The following is a 19719-nucleotide window of genomic DNA, read 5'->3' as shown; positions in this document are numbered from 1 at the left end:
GAAGATAACTGGGTCCCGCGTCGCTGACCGCGGACACCTGCGGCCGCCCCCGCACGCCCCCGCACGCCCCGCAGGGCCCTGCCCCGGCTGGGGGGGAACAGCCGCCCCGGGACGGGACCCCCCCCCCCCCCCCCAGCTTCAGCCTTTCGGGGGCCGGGCCGGGCGGTCCCCGCCGGTGTTGGGTTACGGCGCGGGAGGAGCCGCGGCCCGGCCCCGGGCCCGTCCCGCCTCCCCGCCCCGCTCCCCGCGGGCAGGGCCTGCGGCGGCCCGGCTGCCCCCTCCGCCGGCGGGGATGAGCGGGCTGCGGCGGCTCTTCCGCGGCTCCGGGCGGGCGCTGGCCTTCGTCTTCGCCGCCTCCGTCCTCTGGCTGCTGCTCGACATGGCCGCGCTCCGCCTCTCCCTCGGCGAGGCCGGCGGGCGGCTGCTGCGGGAGGCGGCGGGCGGCGGGCAGGGGCGGCGCGGACCCCCGGGGCCGCCCCCGGGCAGCCCCCGGCCCGGCCCCGGCGGCGGAGGAGGGAGGGCGGCCCCCCGCCGGGAGCCCCCCGGCCCGCCGAGCCCCCCGCCCGCCGTCGGGCGCCCCGCCGGTCCCCCGGGGGCTGCGGAGGAGGTTGCGGCGGAGCCCGCGGGACGCGGAGCAGGGCGGCGGGGGGCACGGCCATCGCCCCCCGACGAGACACCTTCCCCGGCCCCTCGGGGGGGTGCCCGCCGAGCGGGGGGGCGGTGGGTGGTGACAAGGGGACCCCGACACGCCGGCATGGCGGGGAGAGCCAGCCTGGCACCCGGGGCAGCGCCGGGGGAAACAGCAGCGGGAAAGAAGGAAACTTCCTCGGAAAATCACTTCGTCCTTATTAACAAAGAGGAGACAAAACCCGCCGGCCCAGCAGCACCTCGGCTGGGAGCCCACCCTGCGGGGAACTTCGCAAAGAGCCAAGAAAAGAGCAAAGAGCGGCAGCTTGCTAAGGAAAACAGCAACGGGGGCCATAACGCCATCGACGGAGCCCGTGCCACTAACGCCATCGACGGAGCCCATAACACCGTCGACAGAGCCCGTGCCACTAACGCCATCGACAGAGCCCGTGCCGCCAACGCCATTGACGGTGCCCATAACGCCATCGACGGTGCCCGTATCACCAATGCCATTGACAGTGCCCATAACGCCATCGATGGTGTCCGTGCTGCCAATGCCATCGACGGTGCTCATATCGCCAACGCCATCGACGGTGCCCATAATGCCATCGATGATGCCCTTACTGGCAACGCCATCACTGGGGCTGCGGTGCCGGGTGGCCAGGGCCGGACGCTGGGTGTGACACCAGGAGCAGCTCCCAGGGTTCCTGCCACCATCCAGGACAGGCAGGAGCGGGCAGGCAGCCACAGCCCAGGGACACACAGGGTCTTGTCCCTGGATGTGACACTTGCCCCCCGAGACCCCCAAGCTCCCGGCCAGTTTGGGCACGCTGTTGCAGTCCCTGATGATAAGCAAGAAGAAGCAAAAAGCAGGTGGAAAGAAGGGAACTTTAACGTCTACCTCAGCGATCTGATCCCCGTAGACCGAGCCATCGCGGACACCAGGCCTGCCGGGTAAGACCCCGCACAAATACCTGCGCCGTGGCCACGGGGACCTGCTGGGTGGCTACCGGGGAGGGATGTGGGGCACATCACAGCCTTGGCTTCATGCGTGCTAGCCGTGGGGCCGCTTTGCCTTTCCCAGTTGGAGCAGCTTTTATTAATCATAAAACTGGGTACAGTTTGCAGGTGGTTTTAACCCGCTGAGCCCTGCTGTCTGTGCCCTGGGGCGCACGAGGCAGGCGATGGGGCTCAGGCCTCGCTGTGCCTGGCGTGTCAGGGCACACAGCAGCCTGCAGTCAAGGTGGTCCAGGGGACAGCCCTGGGTGCCACCCATCCTGCGGAGGCAGCTCGGGGGGACCCGGACCTGCAGGCAAAGTTTTGGGTTGGAAAACCATCATTCAGCTACAGCTGCCCCCACAAAGTGTGTGGCTGGTTCTGCAAATCTCAGTGCTGCACTTAAAAAAGGCGCTCCCTCCCCCAAAGTCCCCCTAGGGAAGGGGGGAAGGCGAGGGCAGCCCCTTGCCGAGGGAAGGGTGTGTGGCCGGAGGGGGTCCCTCCCCAGGAGCGCAGGGTCCAGGGAAGGTGCCAGTTCAGGTGAACGGCACGTTTGTCTAATACCCGGCTTTTCCAGCTGAAAACATTTTGTCAGGGGGGAGACCTGCCCCACACAGAGACCCTCCCGTGTCCCTCTGCCCACGCTCGCAGGGGACAGGGGCGGTGGGATGGGAGTTGCGCTGTGAGTTGTGTCCCCAATCCCATGGGACAACACACAGACATTCCCACGGCGCTGCCAGTGCTCGCGGTGAGACCCTGCACGGGAAGGAACGGGGCAGGGATGGAGGGGGACAGTCGGAGCTTTCGCCAGGCAGAAGGTACCAGCTACCGAAGCCACACGCGCCCAGAAAAGAGCCGTGGGGGCTCAAAGCTAGGCCCGTGTTTGGTGTGACAGCAAAGCCCTGCGGCTGTGGAGCAGAAACCACCTCCCAGGAGCTCCGGTAAGGACAGCCCGGCTGTCCCCGGTGACTGCGAGTGACGCACCTGCCCGGGAGGGGACGGCACCGCTGTCGGCGTCACGGGGAACGCCTTGGCCAAACAGGGGCACGGCAAGGATCCGGCCCAAAGGGCCAGCTCACGGCAGCGGCCGCTGGCACTCCGGGTGATCAAACAGCGCCTTACTTCTGTGCTGGAGCCTTCCAGTCTCTTCCAGTTTCCAACCCAGCTCCTCTTGTCATCCTTGCTGGGAGTGCTGGACTAAACCGCTGGAATTTGGCCAGCAGGAAGCTCGTCACAGGCTTCCATGTGCCACGCTTGCTGCTTTCCGAGCTTTACCCGCCGGGCAGGTGCTGGCCGGGCACGCTGCCTCTGCAGAAATGCCTGCAGGAGGAGTCCCATCACGGAGGATCCAGATGCACAAGTCCCACAGATGCCAGCCAGGGGTGGCCAGGAGGCTCGCAGGGAGCTTGCCCTGCAGAGCCCGGTTCCAGAGCCCGGCAGCGAAGGTCCCTGCGTGCCTCTGGCCTCTCCCCAGCCTACCCCACAGCTTCTCTGGGACAATCAGGTTATCTGGGTTTAGACAGGGACGCAGATTTCCTGGGTCCCTGTATATAAATGTCACACGGTGGGGTCTGGGTAGGTCAGCCCCCTTGCTGGGAGGTGTGGGGAGGGACCCCCTGCCCACCAGCGGGGAGAGGACGGGGTTGGGGACCCCTGCGGCTCACGTCTTCAAAACTCGGGGGCAGCAGCTCTAAGGTGGTGTTTCCCCTAAAGGACCTTTAGCTCCTCGGGAGCCTGCGTTCCGCTGGCTTTCAGGGTGACGTCCACGGAACATAAAGGCTGTGGGATATTTTTGTTTAAAAGCCTGTTTAGGGGTGGAATTTCAAAAGGATTTGGCTTCTACTTAACAAGAGTTATATATGTTAAGTATTATATATGCATATATGAAAAATATATATGTATGTACATATAGTTAGCAAAGAAATGGAGCCCAAACTCACACCGGACGTAGTGAAATGTCTTTAGCTGAGGGTCAGCAATAACAAACCCATTGCTCTGCCTAGAAATCCTACATAATACTGATTATTTTGTTCCAGCGAGGCTCTCAGCAGCCCGGGATCCCAAGTCCCGTGGGTGCTCGGAGCATCACAGAATCCTGTCCCCACAGGAGTCCCCAGGCCAGCGGCGCAGGGCTGGGATCGGCCTCGCTCTGCGGGGCCTCTGCACTGTCTGCTCACGGAAAGGGGCTATTATCACCCAGTGGTGGGGAGTTAAGAGGTCCCCATTAGAAAGGAGTGAGCGCATCCCATCCCTGTGTGGGGTGTTCCCCCTGCTCACCCCTCTGCACCTTTCCCCCAAAAAATCCCATTGCGGGGGTTTGCCTCCCTACTTTTGGCAATTCCCCCCTCCCCACACCTTTTCCCAACAAACCCTGAGCCCAGAGATTTTCGGGAGCACACCCTGTGAGCCCGCGTTGCCCTTGCAGGTGCTCCCAGCAGTGGGTCCACAACGATCTCCCCACTACCACCATCATCATGTGCTTCGTGGATGAAGTGTGGTCCACCCTCCTCCGCTCCGTCCACAGCGTCCTCGGCAGGTCCCCTCCCCACCTGATCGAAGAAGTCATTTTGGTGGACGACTGCAGCACGAAAGGTGGGGGAAGCTTTTTTATGAAACTAATATAACTTGAGGCCAAAATACGATTTGTTCTCTGTAATTCAATTCTGAGTAGCAGAAGGAAATCGCATTTTCTCCTTTCCCTGTATTGAAGCGCGTCCCCATCCAGCGCTGTTATCTCTCCAGATGAGGGGGATCACAGGCGTTTCCGATGGTATCGAACCTTTGGCTCTCTGCTGGCTTCAGCCCTTAAAACATTTAGGAATGATGTAATTTTCCAACTGCTGGTTCTTCAGGGGAAAAGTGCTGTCTCAGGCAAACTGCAGAGCTCGTGCCACGCATACACAGAGCCTACAATGCAACCAGATAATAGATGCAAGAAAAAGAGGAAAAGACTCACTTTGCTCATTTTTAAAATAACCATGTTTTTAACCATTTCCCCTCAAAAGCATCTTTTCAGGTTTCCTATTTACTTTCTCCCCATGGTTTCCTCTCTATCTCCTTGTTAGCCAGAGTATCAGAAACAGTTGTATTCTCCTGGGAAAAAGAAAAAAAAAAGGATTATCCATGAATCCCACCGGTGAGGGCGGGCAGGGGTCCCCGCAGACCCAAGTGGTGGCTGTCACCTAACGAAGCGCAGCCGCAGGACCCCGGCAGAGGTTCCCCGGGCCAGGAACAGGACAGCCCAGTGCTCAAGTCCCCCAGACCACCCTTCTCACACCCTGTTCTTCCTGAGAGTTTACCACCAGCTGCCTCCACAGCCACGGGAAACCGTGACAAAAGCAACCTCAGAAGTAGGGATGTGCCACAGCAAACCCTCGTGCAGCCTAAACCCAGGCTGAGTCTTTAAATGTGGTGATTAATATTGAGAAATTTGTGAAGCACATAAAAAAAATTTTTTTTAGGGAAAGGAAAACAGTTCACAGCAGATTTTAATGGCAATTATAGTGCAATGAAGGAAAAAAATTAATTATAGAGTCTGAGCAATCGTTAAACCATTCTATGATTCTATGAAATTCATCAACTTCAGCCTAAACCTGCTGGCACTGACATGGCTGGGATTTTCACCGGAGAACAGGCTCGGACCGCAACACCGTGCACTAGGAGCCCTGCAGCTGTGCCCAGATGTTCGTGCCCCAGACCTGAGGACCCCGGTGTGTCCTGGAGGTGCTTACAAGAAAAATCTGCCCGCTGCTTTCCACCCTGGAATTGGGTGTGAAACGGATAAGTCAACCTCTCCTTCTTTCTCCTTCTCTGCAGAGTACCTCAAGGAGAAGCTGGACAGGTACATGTCACGGTTCCCCAAGGTGAAGATCCTCCATCTCAAGGAGAGGCACGGTCTGATACGGGCCAGACTGGCAGGAGCAGAGATTGCCAAAGGTAGGATGAAAGCCCTGCCCGGGCCCCCCATAAACCATCTCCAGCACTGGGTTTTAGTCCCCTCCCCATGAATTGCGGGCATCTTTTCTGTACACAAAGAGTGAGGGTCTGACAAGGGGACGAGCTGCAGCTTGTTGGGATCTGCAGCCATGGCCAGGCTGTGTTGGCCCCTACATGGCCGTTTCTGGCAGCCCATGATGGCTGGGCAGTGAAAACATGCTCGCGGCTACGGCTGGGAGGGTTTTGGGAGCCAGGGAGGGTGGTGGCACTGTCAGCAGCACCCCAAGCCCACAGGGATGGGCCCCTGATGCTGCCCTGGGCTCTGCCGCAGGCGCCGTCCTGACCTTCCTGGACTCGCACGTGGAGTGCAACGTGGGGTGGCTGGAGCCACTGTTGGAGAGGGTCCGCCTGAGCCGGGCCAAGGTCGCCTGCCCCGTCATCGAGGTCATCAGCGACAAGGACATGAGGTAAGGCCCCCCCCGGGAAACCCCAAATCCAGTGGATGGAGCAAATCCTCTTACTGGGACCACCAACACATTAATTACAGGAAGACACAGGTCCAGAGCTCCTAACTGGCCTTCAGCAGTGCTTCTCAAGAGATACGTAACATTGCTGTACACCAGAAATTACCATGAGTGGTGGACGTGGCCCCCTCATTTATCACACACACTTTTTCCCTTTTTCATGACTTTTAGTACATGCAGAGGATTCCTGATGAAATTCGATAAAATCCTGGTTTAATTATGTACGGATAGTCATCTTCACTCATTAAGGGTGACATTTCAATCAGGAATGTGACTCAGAATTAGTCATCCCCATCTCTTCCCCGTTTAGCTACATGACCGTGGACAACTTTCAGCGTGGGATTTTCACTTGGCCAATGAATTTTGGATGGAGGCAGATTCCGCAAGAGGTCGTCGAGAAAAACAAAATCAAGGAGACTGATATAATAAGGTAAAAAGAGCAAAGGTGAGGGCTCTGTGGATGAAACTGTTAATAATTTAGGAACAAAGGCTCCTTCCAGGCCAAATGTTGTGCCTTTGCTTGTCAGGACAAGAGAGGCAGTGGTCGCTGTGGGCGGTCACATCACCAGACACGGCCACAGCCTTTGTCCCCCCTTGTGGTACCGATGGCATTTTGCCGGTGCCACCAGGACCGGGGGATGTACCGTTGTGTGTTTCCCTTCCATGCCCAATTGCAGCTTTCAGACTGGGTAAAACCACCCAAATACCCTCCATTTTAATGTTTTATTTAACATTGCATCTTCCCACCTGCAGCAAAGTGGCAAATTGAGTGATCCTTGCTGTCTCGGACACCGTCCCCAAGCATTTAGTAGCCACAGCTTCTCAGTGATTCCCTCGTCAAAGCAAAGCAAAGGGCCGGGTGCTTCCCCAGCAGCTGACATTGCATGTGGCTTCTCTGTTCCCAGGTGCCCGGTCATGGCAGGTGGCCTCTTTTCCATCGATAAGAAGTACTTTTTTGAGCTGGGAGCCTACGACCCAGGATTGGATGTTTGGGGAGGTGAAAATATGGAGATCTCGTTCAAGGTATGTCACTCTGGGTGGGCTGTCCCCCACGCCTGCCTCCCCGCCAGCCGGGCTCGGGTGATGGGCTCGGCCCCGCGCTGGAGACCCCATCCCTCTGGGCAGTTCTCTGCTCCTCTGCTGGCTTGCACAAAGCCAGCACCCGGCACGAGCCCTTCTTTCTACTAAAGCAACCTGTGTTTCTCAGGTCTGGATGTGTGGGGGAGAGATCGAGATCGTTCCCTGCTCCAGAGTCGGGCACATTTTCAGGAATGACAATCCTTACTCCTTCCCGAAAGATCGGGTGAGGACGGTGGAGAGGAACTTGGCCCGCGTCGCAGAGGTCTGGCTGGACGAGTACAAGGAGTTATTCTACGGCCACGCTTACCACTTGGTCTTAAAAAAACTGGATGTGGGCAACCTGACTCAACAAATCCAACTGCGGAAGAAGCTTCAGTGCAAGAGTTTCCGGTGGTACCTGGAGAACGTCTACCCAGACCTGGAAGCTCCCCTGGTGAAAGCCAGCGGGCTGGTACGTACCTAGATGACTTGCTGTCCTTCATTTCAACATGTTTTCAGTGGTTTTCACTGGGGAGCATCCCAGTACGCCATCTCTGAGTTGCTTCCCTGGTAATACTTTTGAATATTTCCCGTGTCACAGTGGTCTGGATTTCCCCAGGGTTTTTATAAAGAAATAATTTACGATTCCAAGAGGCAGTTTCCCGTGAAAGAGCCGGTTCTGTGTTTAAATGCCAGATGAGCATCAGGGAGGAGCGATGAGCAGGGGCAGTGCCTGCAGGGCGGGCAGTCCAGCACCCCCCTGACCCCCACGTCACGTTTTGGGGTGGGTTAGGGGTGCCCAGGCAGGGCGGGCAGGCACAGGCAGGGCAGGCAGCGCAGGCAGGGCAGGCAGGGTTTGCATCGGGGCTCTGCCACCAGCAGAGCGCAGCAGAAATCCGCTTTTCCTCTGCTCTGCCTGCAGAGGGGCCGGGCAGCAGAGCCCTGGCGTCTCTCCAGTGCGGGTTAACCTGCTCCTCGGGAACGGCTCACTGGGCAGAAAACACCTTAAAAGTCCATTTTGGGTCAAGTCCTGCCTCCCCAAGCCCCTGGGTGGCTGGTGGGCGCAGCTGGGCCAGGCTCCGCTTCTCCTCCAGCTCCACGCTAGGGAACTCTCCGTGCTCCCTGGCAGCGGGTCCTGCTTCTGCAGCCACTCCACGGGAGTTCTGCGTCACCTCACCCATTTCAAAAGGTGAATTAAACACGAATAAAACGTGGGTTCTAAATCTGACCCAGCCCTGAGCCTCAGCAGAATATCACCTGCTGCTTTGAACATTCAGAAACCTCCTCCTTTCTGCCCAGAAAAGATACAGAATTGATTGCAGACTAGTTTGCAAGAGCAAAAGTCAAACATCAGGTTTGTCAGAAAAATTACAGCGATGCCAGGAATGAAAACTGAAGGGTCTGCTGCCCTCCCTGCCCACCCCGTCTCCCCGTGCCACAGCAGGAGCAGCACTTGCCAAGCAGAGATGGCTGGGCTCTGGTGACCACAGGGCTGGCACAGCTCGGGGAGCGAGAACAAGAACTGCCTGTCCCCCCCCGGTGTCCCCGCCAAGGCGTGTGGCCTCCAGTCGCTGCACCAGCCCTTCGGGGAGCCAGGAAGAAGCACAGCAACCATTTGGCTCCGTTTCAGGCTCGTCCGTGGGCCAAGGGCGTGACGGTGAAGGTTGCCCGTGGTGGGGATCCCCAGGGATGGGGTCTGCCACTCTGCTGCCACGACGGAGCAGGGAAGGAGCCGGAAAGGTGTTGAGGGGGTGGCTGTGCAGAGACCACAGGGAAGGATGCTGTGCTTCCTCCATCAAAAAATGGAAGTTTCTTGAAAAATACTCACTTTTCCAGCTCTTTTGTCTCAATCAGAGCAATAAAACTCCATGTCAAATTCAGTGCAAAGCAGCCAGACCGTATGGAGAGACCTCTGCGCCAACTGAGCCAAAACCTCAACTTTTCAGAGGTGTTTGTGAAAGATTTCAAGATGTTGCCTTGCTTTGTCCTGATTCAGGCCACCTGAATCGCTCTTTCGTCTTCATTCTCAGAATTTAATAGGGCAGAAAATCTGTTTTTCAGCTTGCTCTGCAAATTCCAGCTGTGCTGAACACTTTCCAAAGTTACTGGAGAACTCTTTTCTGAATAGCCTATTTATTCACCAGGATTAATTCACAAATTCTCCAGAAATTCTGAAAGAAGGCGAAGGAAGGACGTTTGCAAGGAATTGGAGACGTGAGCAGCCCTGACTGAGGCGCCACCCCCTGATCAAGACTCCCCCCCCAGCTTTCCTGGAGCCCCTTTAGGGGACTGGAAGGGGCTCTAAGGTCTCCCTGGAGCCTTCTCTTCTCTAGGCTGAACCCCACCAACTCTCTCAGCCTGTCCCCACAGGAGGACATAGCGATGGAGCTGTTCCCCAGGGCCACTGAGGGGTCCACGGCAGGTGGCCGGAGCCCAGGGCCCTGGGCTTCACCTGGGATGGGACTAGCTGGACCCAGGATGGGACCACCAGGCGCTTGCATCATCTGGTGGCTGCTCGGCACATCAAGGGGAGGGGATTCTGCAGCCGTTACTGCTGGGAGCTGTTGTTTTGGGGATTTGCAGAACAGGAACATTAGCTACGTCCAAAAACAACCCAAAAAAGAGTGTGTCTCATCCAGCCTTGAACGTTTCTGGAAAGGGCTTGTTTCAAGCTCCTCTCAGTAGAAAAACATGTGTAACAGACCAGATGTGCCTTTACACACCCCTCCAAGGACCATGACACACCATCTCTGCTTCGCTTAGTTGAGTGGACAGTATTACTCAGTGCCCTGTGAGCCCAGCAGGTTAACTGCGGTGGAACAGCTTCTCCTCCGCCTTGGGAATTTATGTCTAAATTTGCATTTTTTTTGTCTGTTTTCCAGCTTGTTAACGTAGCCACGGCGAGATGCATCACTGTGCACAACACCACTCTGGCTTTTGAGGCGTGTGATGTTAACAACAAGGTGAGGATGCCCTGTGTACCCAGGCTGTAACGCTCCTTGTAGTGCCAGGCGTTGAGCTCCCGTCCCCCCCCACGGCAGGCGGCCCCCTCCCAGGAGCTAACGCAGCCCTTCCCACCGGGGGACATGGCCAAAGGATGCCTGGGAGCAGCGAGGGGCAGGAATGGCCTGTTTACAAAGCCTGTAGCCAAGCAACAACCCCAGAACCAGCAAATTCAGCTGGAATAGGGAAGTTTGATAAAGGCCTGAGCACGTGAGAATGGGGAGAAATGTTTAAATTCAGGCCGGTGTCCTGTGCTGTGAAACACCCGGCTGTGCTCTCGCTTGGTGGGAAGCAGCCACGGTGGGCAACCTCTCCCTTTCTGTACAGACAGCATTCCTTAGGCCATTCCCTGCTAATTGCTCACCATCCAGCATGGGCTGGTGTGTGGATCGTGTCCCCTCACGTATGGGGGGTCCTGTTTGCAGTGAGTGCCAGGGCACAGCCAGGGGAGGTGGCAGGAAAGTCTTCCCATGGAATCATAGAATTGTCTGGGCTGGAAGGGACCTTTCAGATCATCGAGTCCAACCATCAACCCAACACTGACAAACCACCACTGACCCATGTCCCTCAGCACGTCTGCCCGGCTTTTAAATCCCTCCAGGGATGGTGACTCCACCACTGCCCTGGGCAGCCTCTGCCAAGGCTTCACAACCCTTGGGGTGAAGAAATTTTTCCCAGTCTCCATCCTAAACCTCCCCTGGGGCATCTTGAGGCCGTTTCCTCTTGTCCCATCGCCTGTTTCTTGGGAGAAGAGACCAACCCCCCCTGGCTACCCCCTCCTTTCGGGGAGTTGGAGAGAGCGAGAAGGTCTCCCCTCAGCCTCCTTTTCTCCAGGCTGAACACCCCCAGCTCCCTCAGCCCCTCCTCACAAGACTTGTGCTCCAGACCCCTCACCAGCTCTGTTGGCCTAATGGATCAGGGCTTTCCTCATGCCCCAGCCCCAGACGAGGGCAGGAGGAAGGCGAGGAAAGCCAGCCCGGTCAGGGGAAGGCCAGTGGTCACAGCTATCCCCATCCCTCCCCACAGGACCAGAAGTTCAACTACACCTGGCTGCGGCTGATCCAGCATGGAGAGCTCTGCCTTGCCCCTGCCGGCACCACGGGAGCGCTGGGGCTACGACGCTGCCAGGGAGGGAGCCATAGCCCCACCTGGCTCCACAGGTCACTGGCCACCACCCAGCCGGACCTGGTAAGTGAAGCACTGGTGGCCCACCAGTCCCTGGTTTGGCTCCACGTGACAGTGGGCAAGGTGTGCTGCATAGTTTCGTGGTCCCAGCTTTGGCAAAGCCATCTTTGGTCCCATACGAGGGGCCAAAAGCCAGCTTTGGTCCTGGACAAGGTGGTCCCAGCTTTGGCAAAGCCTTCTTTAAAAGCTGAGTTGGTTAATTAAGTTCAGCGCTGGTCCCCTGGCCTGGGTCCCACCACCTTTCCCCATGGGGGACGGTGGCATAGACCCTGCGTTGGGCTCCATCAGTCCCAGGGACGTGAGCCCCGTGCCCTGGCACCGCGAGCCAGGACAGGGAGACGCCAGCCGTGCCGAGGCATTGGCTCCAGCAGGACTCTGCGGTAACAAAACGTCCCCGTTTCACATAGAAACCGTCGATAGCACTTACACAGAGATTATTTGATATTGATTGGCATTCAGTGGTTTTGTAAAAGAAAACATTTATGAAGAGGAGAAGAATGGGTACTTACATTTATTACCCACGCTGCAGAAAGCAAGAGAGTCACGACTGTGTCTCTGACAGCCTGGTGTAAGTAATTGTCCAAAATGCTATGAAATGGCATTCTTTACATTTAAGAAAGAAATAGTCTTAATTTAAGGTAGAGAAAATGTAGCTAAGTTATACACTCATCATATTGACAAGTGCCCATTCAGCTTTAGTCTGTAAAAGTAAAACTTTCCAAGCCAGAGTGCCGCAGGGCCAAGGCTCACAAAGGCCAGGGTGTTTTGTGAAAAACAGATGAAAATTGTCATCCACTTAGGAGTCCAGACAGCGTTACCAGTGCACAGGCAGTGTTTGTCTCCTGTTCCAGCCTGTGCTCACCTCCAGCCCCCAGTCAGACGTGTTCAGTGTGTTCTCTGCCGGAGCAGGGGGGCCGGGCAGAGGCGGCTGCTCCGGCCACAGCAGTGTCTGGCACTGCCACCACACCTGGGGACAGGGGACCTGGGTCGATACGGGGCATCAGCCATAACCGGTGCCAGGAATGCGACGTCTGAGGAATGCGACTCCTGCTGACCGAAGGAGTTGGGGTGCTTCACCTTCTGTTGTCACAGTCATTGTGTCGTATTAGTCGGGAACGTGCACTGGCAGCCCAGCAAGCCCCCCACAGCCAGGGCTGCATCCCCAGCAGCGTGGCCAGCAGGACAGGGGGGGGATTCTGCCCCTCTGCTCCGCTCTGGGGAGACTTCCCCCACCAATGCTGCCTCCAGCTCTGGGGCCACCAACATCAGAAGGACATGGAGCTGTTGGAGCAGGGCCAGAGGAGGCCACGGAGATGCTGGGAGGGCTGGAGCCCCTCTGCTGTGAGGACAGGCTGAGAGAGTTGGGGGGGTTCAGCCTGGAGAAGAGAAGGCTCCGGGGAGACCTTGGAGCCCCTTCCAGTCCCTAAAGGGGCTCCAGGAAAGCTGGGGAGGGACTCTGGATGAGGGAGGGGAGCCATAGGAGGAGGGGGAAGGGTTTGACACTGAAAGAGGGGAGATTGAGCTGAGATGTGGGGAAGAACTTCTTTGCTGTGAGGGTGGTGAGAGCCTGGCCCAGGTTGCCCCGAGAAGCTGTGGCTGCCCCATCCCTGGAGGGGTTCAAGGCCAGGTTGGAGGGGGCTTGGAGCAACCTGGTGTGGTGGGAGGTGTCCCTGCCCAGGGCAGGGGGTGGCACTGGCTGGGCTTTAGGGTCCCTTCCAACCCAAACCATTCCATGATGAATGATGTGAAGTGCATTTACTATATCCACAGAGATCCAGCTTTTGCCCAGACAACACTGTACCTGTCGTTTCAGGGGTATTTCACCTGGGCACTAACCAAATGACAGTGCTAGATGGTGACACCAAAGTGTCCCTTACCTTTGGCAGCACGGGCAGCATCACTTGCTGGCCACGTGGGTTAAGCAGATCGAGCCGGGCGGATGTGAAAATCACAAGGATGGAGATCACTCAGGGTCTTCATTCTTTCATGACCCGGTTCACTGCCCCGGCATTTGAACTTCATCGCTGAGTTACCGAACATCCTCTTCAGGGCAGTAAACGGGCTTTGAGCTCATCAGCCGAGAAACTCCACAATATGGAAATCAGCCTCCTGCCATGCATTCCCCTGTATTGCACATACCATCTGGAGCGATTTCCTTTGCATGGTAATTACCACTCGGACAGCGAGAGAGCTAATCTCTCCATTTCCAGTAAAGGAAAAGCCACGGAGCAGGGAAGGGACGGTCTGATCCTGGCTCAGCAGCAGGTTCAGGCTTTGGCTCCCACCCAGAACTCCCTGTAAGTCAGCGAAGAGATCTTACCTATCAGGGAAATGCAGGGGAAAAAAAGGGCACCCCGTGAAGAATCGAGCTTTCTTGGTGGAAAAAGAGAGCTGCTGCTGCATGAGCCGCGGTGCCTAAATCCCTCTCTCTCCGCCCCTGCAGACGGACCACATCGTCTCGGAGCACCTCCAGCAGCCGGCATGCTTGGAAGTGGATCCCTCGCGCAGGGCCCTAAGGGTGAACGCCTGCGACTCTGCAAATCCTTATCAAAAGTGGCAGTTTGGCAATTACCACGCAGACTGAAGGGAGCTCAGCTGAACCAGAAAGGCCGGGTTTGCATCTCGCGCGTTCCGCAAGGGCAGCCCTGCCACTTGTGACAGCAGTTAGAAAACTGGAAGTTCGTTTCCAAATGGTGACTGAAATCCATCATTTAACCCAGCGTATCGAGAGAATACCAAGAGCAGCACATCTGGTTTAAAGATGTCTGAAACAGGTAGGCGTGTTTTTCCCTCACTGTGGAAGACTTTGGCAAAAACTCAAAAATTTTTCTGTATTATTAAATGGAAATATTTTCTGAAGTCTCCCATCCTACTGTAAACAAACCTTCATCGGTTCCCCCTGGACAACAGCAGAAGCTACAGAAATACTTCCAGGGCTCTCTATTCTGTAAACAGCAAATTGGGCTGCTTATTCTTCCCCAGACTGAGAAAATGGAAGTTTATTGACCAGCGCATTAAAAAAATCCATCCGACATGCCCACGCTGGGTCTGGCAACAGGATCCTGCCCTGTGGGACCCGTTGCCTCTGACAGATGAGGATCAGGGTTCCGTTGGGCATCGATCGCTGATTGGAAAAAAGCCTTCTTTTAATAATGGGAGGCAAATGTGGGTCGATGAGCCGCCCAGCAGAGGGGGATGGGGGGCAGCGGAAGAAGCAAGGAGCAAGCCTTCCCCGTGCCCCGGGGACAGCGAGGACACGTGTCCTTGTGGTGCTTGGAGGTGAGAGGAGACACCAGGCAAGTGAACCAGGGGCTTATCCCACTTCTTGCCGGTGGCATCCACCAGCGCTCCTCATCCCAGGGCAGCCAGGCTGTCCTCACCTGGGGCTGGTGGGGCCCCCCAAACCCCCATGGCTTTTCGGGGCTCCCCAGGAACCCACTGCCGCTTTCCTTGGCCGGGGCATGGGGTTGTGCTGGTGCCTGTGCCAGATCCCGGTGGTGCTCGGTGCATCCCTGAGCAGCGTCCCCCCAGCCATGGCGGAGGGAGGGCAGAGACCCCTGGCAGGACATCTCCCAACCCAAAACTTCTACCTGCCGGCACTCAGGGTGGGCGAAAACACCCGTGGAACTCAGCGAGGGCCTCGGGAAGGGCTGCAGAACACGTGTGTGTGCAGGCACACGCTTTTCACGGGGACCCTCGCAGCGGTGAACCAGCGGGCAGCGCAGGGTGGCTGGGCTCCACACGCCCAAAGTCCCTCCAAACTTGCCATCGTGGGCAAGTGATGCGAAATGTTTTATCTGCAAAAGCCATCGCCGGTTTTCGAAGGGATGTATTTGATAGGAGACTCAATTGGGATCCAGGATGGGTGACACCAGCGCGTCCCGGGCGGGATTTCTTCCCTGGTTTCTGTTGGGAAGCTCCTGCGGCAGAGGCCCGTGTTCACAGAACACCTCCCACCTCTCTGATTTTTCGGAAGGCCCCGGCGTTACCCTGCCTCTCACCCTGCGGATCGGTGCCCGCAGCGTCTGACGGGCTGAGGCTGCCAAAATACTGGCTCGCCCAAGGGATTTTTTCCCCGGTTGGCTCCTGTTCCAGCTCTCTCCCCGATCTCCTCCCCCTCGGCTGGCGCGGCCAGCCTGCGGTCGCCGTCAGGGAAACGGCACAGGCTTCGTTTGTGCAGTCATCTCTCATCAGCAGCCTGAACTTCAGCAAATCCTGTTTGCTGACATTCAGCCGCTTGTCACCCAGCAGGCACCCGCGGGCCCAGTGTCACGGTCACCTGCCGTCGCACGGCTTGTCACTCGCGCTCCACTGCCCCGCTTGGGCCGATGCTCGCTTCCACGCTGGTGTCTCCTGCTCCGGGAGGGGATGGTGCCCGGGGGGCTGCTGGCGGTGAGCCGTGGCCCTGCTCTCACACACCGCTGAGGAGCCTTCGGATCCCACCAGCCGGCCTTTTTGGCCAGAAATGAGCATTTTTTTCCCTGGGGCGCTCGGCAGCTGTGGCAATGGGTGTCTCGCTGCTCCCCCTGCCATCTCCACCGGGAATGCATCGCATCTCAGAGGTTTGGGGGGGGCGTGGAGGCTTTGTGGGGGTTAAGGAAAGGCAGAAAGGCTCCAGGGGTGGGAAGGACCATGGCTGGGGCTGGGGACGGGAGCTGCCTTCATCCCTGGTGTCGGCAACAGGAAAAATGCAGCTTTTCCCACCGTGAGGTGGTGCCCCCGGAGCTGTGGGCACAGCAAGTCGTGATGTGCCTCCATCCGTCGGTGGCCTCCATCGAAGTGGTAGCGGTTGGAGGCTCTGTTTGATTTGTTTAACAGAAAGAAAAGAAGTTTAAAAAAAAAAAAAAAAAAGGAATAAATGATAATAGATGAAGCGTCTTCATCTATTTCTCTTCTACTTCTCTGAGCCCCGTGTATTACCACTCTTTCTGACTGATTCGGACCCTTTCCAGGGACTCTCCTGTCCTGGTAACTGCCAGGCTGGACACCAAAACATCACCCTGGGAAGAACCTTTAAAACCACCAATTTCCCCTGATTTAGGGCTGTGCTTTGGGTGCCCATTTAGTGCACTATTAGATCAGCAATGGCAACAGCCGGCGCCGGCTGCTGTGCCCTGCAGCTGCTGCAGATGTTGTGGCAACCGGCAGGTTTCTGCCAGAATGGTGTAATTCCCATTCAAATGGAGCACACAGCGCCCCTGGAAACACCTCCCAGAGGGGAGCCGGCACCATGTGGCACTGCCCGGAGAGGGTGGGAAAGCACCTTGACCTTCCAAATGGTCTCCATCCCCCTCGTGGCTGCCCTCAGCCCTCCTCTGGCCCCGTTCTCCGCTGGTCAGACTCTGCTTTCTGATGAAAAAAAGTAAGTCCAAGTTTCCTGACAGCCCCGCCGAGGCTCTGCGCTGAGCGGGAACCAGAGCCCCCAGTCAGAGCACCCAGCACCGCATCCCTGCACTTGCAGGTTGGGAGATGGATTGTAGCTGTCACCTGGGGTGGAAGGCAAACGTTACAGGCTGGTACAGACAGGCATATGGTAAAAGGAGGAAAAAAAAAAAAAAAAAAACTGCTTTTTGCTCAAGCGAGTACAGGGCTTGGCTGTCCATGCCTCCCCCACGATACGGGGGGCTTTTCCTGGTGGCCCACGCTGCTTAACAGAGGCCACGGAGATGCTGGGAGGGCTGGAGCCCCTCTGCTATGAGGACAGGCTGAGAGAGTTGGGGGAGTTCAGCCTGGAGAAGAGAAGGCTCCGGGGAGACCTTGGAGCCCCTTCCTGTCCCTCAAGGGGCTCCAGGAAAGCTGGGGAGGGACTCTTGATGAGGGAGGGGAGCCACAGGAGGAGGGGGAAGGGTTTGACCCTGAAAGAGGGGAGATGGAGCTGAGATGTGGGGAAGAACTTCTTTGCTGTGAGGGTGGTGAGAGCCTGGCCCAGGTTGCCCCGAGAAGCTGTGGCTGCCCCATCCCTGGAGGGGTTCAAGGCCAGGTTGGAGGGGGCTTGGAGCAACCTGGTCTGGTGGGAGGTGTCCCTGCCCAGGGCAGGGGGTGGCACTGGGTGGGCTTTAGGGTCCCTTCCCACCCAAACCATTCCGTGACTCTATGATTAAATCCAGCTGCATCCCTGGTGTGTCCAGCCCCAGTGGCTTTGCCATCTACAGCCTCAGTGGGTCACCGACAGCCCTGTCAATGGTCACACCATTAAGAGAAACATGTCACCCTTACGGGAACGGCCTGGGGGGGGGCGGGCAGCTGCTGCAGGCAAACAAACCCCCAGTATAAGTTCATACAAGCAAAGCTCTGAACTTCCACAGGCCAGAGGGCGAATAAACAAGCCTGAGGGGCACAATGAGGGCTGTGTCTGGTTTGTACAATACAGAATTGCCGGTTATTATTTTCCCATTGCCAATAAATAATTGCCTTTATGTATAGAAGAAAGTCAAAACGATATTCAGTGCTGCTGGCGATGTAAAACCAGCCCTTAAGAAAATCATTTATGGCTGGAGGAGGCTCCTGCAGCTGAGGTCGGAGCCTGACTTTGCTGTCACCTCCTTTGTCAGCTCTCAGCGTCCCCAGTGCTCGCTGGGCTGACGTTGGCAGAGCTTAGTCCCAAAGCAAGACAAATCCTTCTGTAAAATAGTTATAAAAAGACTGCCTCAACAATGCCGTAATTAAACAAAGGGTTTTAAAAATGGAGAAAGGCTGTGTTCAGATGACACAAACCAAATTATGCATAAAAACTTAGGTTGCTCCAAGCCCCGTCCAACCTGGCCTTGAACCCCTCCAGGGATGGGGCAGCCGGAAAAGACATGTAGGAGAATCTAAACTGGTGGCATTCAGAAAATACAGGTTTCTGGTGGTGGCTGGGTTTACGTGGTGACCACTGAAGCTCACGTGGGCACATGCTGTGCAGGACAGTGTGTGAGACTGTCCTCGGGCTGGCCCAGATCCCAGCTGTGCCACTGGTCACCAGTCCCACCGGTCACCAGTGCCGCCTCCCCACAGGCTGGATGGCAGCTCCATGAGCCCTGCGGTGTGGACTGTGTGTGAGAGTGTCCTCCTCCCCACCAACCTGAGCTTTATCTCCTGATCTCACCCTGCCCAAGCAATAACCACCCACTGTGGTCACAACGGGTGCCTCTGGTCATGGTGGCTCCATCCGGCTCCACAGGGTTTCAGGGAGACAGATACCAACACCGCAGCCAAGGGCTAACATAAGCCACAGCACTGGCCCCATTGGGGAGACGCAAACACGGCTATAGGTCAATCATCTCACCCCATAAGTGGTGACCAGCCCCAGAGCCTGGTGAGCTCTCCTGCACGGCAGTGGTTGCTCGCCAGGGTCTCTCCTTGGGCAGGGACATGCTCAAGGTTATTCCTGGAGATTCAGAGATTCCCGGTCACAACAGATCCTTGGTAAATGACTAACAGCATCCTAAACTTCACTAAGAGTATATCTTAGAGTGATAATCCTTTGGACATAAGCCCTTGGCCAAATCTGGGACCAGGACTGGATCCAGCTTACCCAGATTCCCCAAGGAGTTTGTAAAGCCAAGGGGTCCTCTCTCTCTCTGAACCTCGACTCAATGGGAGGGTCTTCCTGGCAGCTGTGGCTGACCCTGTCCTCTGGGCAGTAAATGACCAAGTGTGCCTTCCCATCCAATCTTGCTAAATCACTATCAAAATCGCTGGTTTATATCAATAAATGCATTGCTGCTCCTCTCTTGTGAGTGAAATGTGTCACTCCAACGTGACACTGCAGCGAGCAGGCGATGTCACGTCTGAAGACACCCAGGCTGAGACCTCTCTCCACAGCAGGGGCCAGCGGGCACCAGTTCCTCACTGGTGGTGCTGGCAGTGCCCCATCAGGACCCCTGCCAGCCCCAGGAGCTGTCGGGGTGGCGGTGGGGGGTGACGCCAGCGGGGACGGACAGCAGAACAGAGCACAGTGCGGTGGCAAACAGTCGTCTCTTTTATTATTCACACATCGAGCGGTGTCACCGAGGCGCAGCGCTGCCAGCCCAGTGCCAGCAGGGCTGACAGCATGGGTCACCCCTCTGTGGGCAGCCAGAGGAGCCCCGGCCGGTTCCAGACATCCTATTGTTCAAAGGTGGTTACAAAAGTTGGATAGGAAATAAAGAGGGTAAACTTTAAATCAAAAGGTATTATATTTAGCAATCTGATTATTAATTTTCCTGCACTATGGATGCCTCTGCCCGCTGTCAAAGCAAAGATGTTAAATTTTCACAGTGTATTATGAAATCATATACAAAACCGAAAAAAAAAAAAAAGCAGCGACCTCACGGTGTGTGAAGAGACATGTCTGGGGGGGGGAACAAAAAAGAAAGACAAACCCCAGCGCGAAGGCTGGGCTCGCTAAGCGATTCTCCACCTCAGT

The 19719-nt window shown here is 56.7% G+C and overlaps 1 protein-coding gene across 1 annotated transcript; it reads left to right on the top strand.

The window, feature by feature from the left end:
- Positions 1-292: 292 nt before the first annotated feature.
- GALNT5 (polypeptide N-acetylgalactosaminyltransferase 5) lies at positions 293-14188 on the top strand. Its single transcript, XM_074145499.1, has 11 exons — positions 293-981; positions 1174-1581; positions 4049-4215; positions 5440-5559; positions 5891-6026; positions 6394-6513; positions 6989-7106; positions 7291-7614; positions 10025-10105; positions 11172-11333; positions 13774-14188. The coding sequence occupies exons 1-11, from the start codon at positions 293-295 to the stop codon at positions 13912-13914; spliced, it is 2466 nt and encodes an 821-aa protein (XP_074001600.1). The 3' UTR covers positions 13915-14188.
- The last annotated feature ends 5531 nt before the right edge of the window (positions 14189-19719 follow it).

The sequence above is a fragment of the Numenius arquata genome, chromosome 3 (assembly GCF_964106895.1).
Source record: "Numenius arquata chromosome 3, bNumArq3.hap1.1, whole genome shotgun sequence".
Taxonomy (NCBI): Eukaryota; Metazoa; Chordata; class Aves; order Charadriiformes; family Scolopacidae; genus Numenius; species Numenius arquata.
The sequence above is the reverse complement of the archived record's forward strand: the minus strand, read 5'-3'. Positions and strand labels throughout refer to the sequence as shown.

Coding starts and splice junctions, on each gene's coding strand:
- GALNT5 (XM_074145499.1), top strand. CDS start 293: ATGAGCGGGCTGCGGCGGCTCTTCCGCGGCTCCGGGCGGGCGCTGGCC. Junction 7,615..10,024: donor TGGTGAAAGCCAGCGGGCTG/GTACGTACCTAG, acceptor TCTGTTTTCCAG/CTTGTTAACGTAGCCACGGC. Junction 10,106..11,171: donor CGTGTGATGTTAACAACAAG/GTGAGGATGCCC, acceptor CCCTCCCCACAG/GACCAGAAGTTCAACTACAC.